General features: G+C 27.6%; 1 protein-coding gene across 1 annotated transcript; it reads left to right on the forward strand.

Annotated features, from left to right (window-relative positions):
* Positions 1-4,482, forward strand: LOC127123259 (cytokinin hydroxylase). Its single transcript, XM_051053497.1, has 5 exons — positions 1-280; positions 392-618; positions 728-972; positions 2,394-2,760; positions 4,063-4,482. The coding sequence occupies exons 1-5, from the start codon at positions 7-9 to the stop codon at positions 4,480-4,482; spliced, it is 1,533 nt and encodes a 510-aa protein (XP_050909454.1). The 5' UTR covers positions 1-6.

Below are 4,482 nucleotides of genomic sequence, written 5' to 3' on the forward strand. Positions count from 1 at the left end.
AAGAATATGATGATTCTCGCAACACTTTTGGTTATTCTTGTGACACTAATTATTAAAGTTTTTTATGACACAATTTCATGTTATTGGCTTAATCCAATAAGAATCAAGAAGGTTATGGAGAAGCAAGGTGTGTTTTGTCCTAAACCTAGGTTTCTATCAGGCAACCTTAAAGAGATCTCATCTTTTGTTTCCACAGCAACTTCTCAAGACATGAAATCAATCAACCATGATGTTGTTGGTCGTCTTTTGCCTCATTTTGTTGCTTGGTCAAAGCAATATGGTATGAAAAATATATAAATACTAGTGGTGATGTGCCACTAATGTCGTGTCTGATATCTATGTGCAGATAGATTTGTTGATATAATGGTTTCTAAATTATATTATTTTGCAGGAAAAAGATTTTTCTATTGGAATGGAATAGAGCCAAGATTGTGTTTAACAGAAACTGAATTGATCAAGGAATTTCTTTCAAAATATAGTACAATATCTGGGAAATCATGGCAGCAACAACAAGGATCTAAGAATTTTATAGGAAAAGGTTTGTTGATGGCAAATGGTGATGATTGGTATCACCAACGTCATCTAGTTTCACCAGCATTCATGGGAGAAAAACTTAAGGTTTTGCAATATAAAACTATAGTTAAAATAATAGTGATAAATATTGGTTTATATAGTTTTTGTATTCCACTAATTTTCTCATGAATTTCTTTGCTCTCTCTTAATATAGAGTTATGCTGTACACATGATGGAATGCACTAAAGAGATGCTTGAATCACTTCAAAATGTAACATTGGAGTGTGACAAAAAAGAGGTTGAAATTGGAGAATATTTCACAAAACTCACTGCAGATATTATTTCAAGAACTGAGTTTGGTACAAACTATAAAAAGGGAACACAAATATTTCATCTTCTCACACAGTTACAAGCTCTTTGTGCTCAAGCAACTAAAAAGCTTTGGTTTCCTGGAAGCAGGTTTGTAATTTCTATGAATTTATTAGACTTCTCTTTATCTTCATTTCTCAATACTCTAATATGTCCTCCTAGCATTGTTCCATTTTTTGAGGACGCAAATAATAATAAGAATTTTTGCAACTTTTAATTTTTAAGGGTATAAGGTCCAATGTCCACCATGCCCCGCTATTAATTTTTTTGCCGGGATGGCCAAAAGTTTAGGTTAGCACCTTCAACTAAGCTTATCGTCATGTCTTGTTTTTATTGCAAACTTTTGTAAGACATGTTAAATAGAGCAAGCATGTCCGTTTGTCAACTCTAGTACAAAATGGATTACATCGCAAAGTTTAGAATTTATCAGAGTTAAATCGTGGCTAAATAAACCCTCTTAACATATTTGTCACAATTAAACCACAACTAAATAAAAACTTTTTATTTTACTACGTTTTCCATGTGTTAATTATATAAAGTCTCCAAAAATTTAAGACAACATTGAGTGTATATGTGTTTTTAATTGTATATATATGTCTTATATATATTCAACGTCGTCTTAAATTTTTAAATTTTTAGAGATTTTATGAAGGTTAAACCTTCTTTAACCATGACAAAATAATTTGAGGTTATATTTACTCAAAATTTAATAATGACAAGTATCTTATGAGGCTATGTTTAATTATGATTTAATATGATAAATTTTGAATTATTTGCGATAGTCCGTCTTACACGTCCGTAATCATATATATATATATATATATATATATATATATATATATATATATATATATATATATTATTCAAATTTTATTTTGTCAGTATGTATGTTGGAAAAAAAGGGTAGGCATGCCCATTTTATCAGTATTTTTTGAGGCGGACTAAGGTTTTAAATCTCCATTTTCAAATATGTCCTCCTCGTGTTGTTACTTTATTTATTTATTTTGCGGATAGGAGTATTAACTAAAACTATGCCGCCTGTCGATCATGTATATGAGATAGACTAAATAAAGTGAGCATGTTCATTTATCACCACTAGTACAAAGTGGATTACATCATAGAGTTTAAAATTTGTCACGGTTAAATCATGACTAAATAAATTCTTTTAAGATATTTGTCACAGTTAAACTACAATTAAATAAAAATATTATTTATTTTGCCAAAGGTCTTTAAAAACTTAAAATAGTCTTGAATATATATGTATGTTACATTGTATAAAATTATATATTTAAAGTCGTCTTAAATTTTTAGAGGTTTTTATGTAGGTTATTAAAAGTCTAAAATTCAAAGTTTGATGCTTATTATGCTTATTAAAAGTATAATAGAACAAAAACATAAAACTAAATAAATATACACATTTTAAATCCATTAAAAGAAAGATGGATACAAAATGTAATTTTGTGTTTAGTGTATAATACATTTTGTTTGTTTTTTTTCAAAAAAATATGTAGGCTTTTTCCAAGTACTTATAATAGAGAGATCAAGTCATTGAAGATGGAAGTAGAGAGACTCTTGATGGAGATAATACAAAGTAGAAAAGATTGTGTGGAAATGGGAAGAAGTAATTCTTATGGGAATGACTTATTGGGAATGCTTTTAGATGAGACTCAAAAGAGTGGTAGCTTAAACCTACAATTAGTTATGGATGAATGCAAAACATTCTTCTTTGCTGGACATGAAACAACTGCACTCTTACTCACATGGACTGCTATGTTGTTAGCTAGCAATCCAACTTGGCAAGAAAAAGTTAGAATTGAAGTTAAAGAGACTTTCAATCAAGAAATGCCTTCTATTGATCAACTCTCCAAACTCAATGTGGTTAGTACTCTCCCTATTTTGTGTTTTTTAAGATTTTATGCTCTTCGTCATAATAATTTTCGACTAAGAGAAAAAAAACATAATGATTTATAAATAGTTAACAATATTATAGAAAAATATAAACAAATATGTCAAAAATAATAAAATGTATTATTGTTTTGAATGTGCGTCAATAACCTTGAAACGATAATTAAAAATGAATTAAGGTAGTAATAAATTATTGGTTTTGTTTTATTCTATAAACTAAATAAGTTAGTTTATAAATTATAAATCCATGATTTAAAAAACTGTTTGGTAACAATTCTTTTATCACAGATTTATAACGAATTTTATTTTTTTTATTAGTTTAGATTATTTTTAAATTTTTTTTATTGAATTTTGGTATAAAGTTTATTTATGATTGATATTTTTTATTTCTGATATAAAATTATCTATGTTTTTTAATTTGTGTGAAATAATTATTTCACACTTTTATATATATATAAAAAATGTTTAAAGATCTTAACTAGGATGTGACTTTAGTAATAAAAAAACAAGTGTACGACTCTATAAACAAACAGTAAACATAGTTGATTTAAATATATATAACATAAACCTTCATGAGCGCATGTAGTTTCAAGAATATATTTGAAATTGAAAGGTATCTTACTTTTAGAGTATCCAAAGATACTCATAAGTGAAATATTATTTAATTCATTCTTGAATTTTACAGTAAGGTTACAGCCATACCTTTAGAAGAATAAAATAAAATAAAATTGACACTTAATAAATATCTTGTATTAATTAAATTATTAATATTACATAATCTAAAACACAATAGTTTGGTATTTATTATTAAATTGACACTCTTTAATTATGTCATTAAGATATGAATGGTTCATGTCTACTCATGACATGGTTTTATGGCTACCCACTTCATACATATTTTATTATATTTGTTCAACTCATAGAGGTGAGAAGGCACAATAGAAAAATCAAAGAGTGAAATATACTAATGATTATTTTTAGTAGGCTATATAGATTTTTCAAAAGATGGTCAAAGAATCAAAATTACCTTAGAGAATTATAACTATAAAAAAATAAAGCATCTTTTGCACATAAATTATATAATACATATTTGAGGGCAATCACTATTTTTTTTTTGGCAATAACCATAGGAAGATCACAATGATTACTAAAACTCTCACTTAAAAAAAAATTAACACAGCTGCATATTTAGAGTTGAATTTAAATTTTAAATATTTTACTATCTTATCTAAGTATTCTTAGGTGCGATACTAATCTATAGTTTAATTTTTGCAGTTGCATATGGTAATCAATGAATCAATGAGACTCTATCCTCCAGCAACCCTACTTTCTAGAATGGCTTTTCAAGACATTATTTTAGGTGATCTTTATATTCCTAAAGGCTTATCAGTTTGGATTCCAGTTTTGGCTATTCATCATAGTGAAGAATTATGGGGAAAAGATGCAAATGAATTCAATCCACAAAGATTTGCTTCAAAATCATTCATGCCTGGTCGTTTCTTACCTTTTGCTTCTGGCCCAAGAAACTGTGTTGGACAGTCATTTGCTATAATGGAAGCTAAGATTATTTTGGCAATGTTGGTTTCTAGGTTTAGCTTCACTATTTCAGAGAATTATAAACATGCACCAATCACTGTCCTTACTATTAAACCTAAATATGGTGTGCAAATTTGTTTGAAGCCTTTAGATCATTAA

Source organism: Lathyrus oleraceus, chromosome 1, assembly GCF_024323335.1.
Source record: "Lathyrus oleraceus cultivar Zhongwan6 chromosome 1, CAAS_Psat_ZW6_1.0, whole genome shotgun sequence".
Taxonomy (NCBI): Eukaryota; Viridiplantae; Streptophyta; class Magnoliopsida; order Fabales; family Fabaceae; genus Lathyrus; species Lathyrus oleraceus.

What these genes read in the sequence shown, in the direction of transcription:
- LOC127123259 (XM_051053497.1), top strand. Translation starts at nt 7, where the DNA reads ATGATGATTCTCGCAACACTTTTGGTTATTCTTGTGACACTAATTATT. An exon ending in TGCTTGGTCAAAGCAATATG is followed by an intron (nt 281 to 391) that starts GTATGAAAAATA and finishes ATTATTTTGCAG; the next exon opens with GAAAAAGATTTTTCTATTGG. An exon ending in TCATGGGAGAAAAACTTAAG is followed by an intron (nt 619 to 727) that starts GTTTTGCAATAT and finishes CTCTTAATATAG; the next exon opens with AGTTATGCTGTACACATGAT.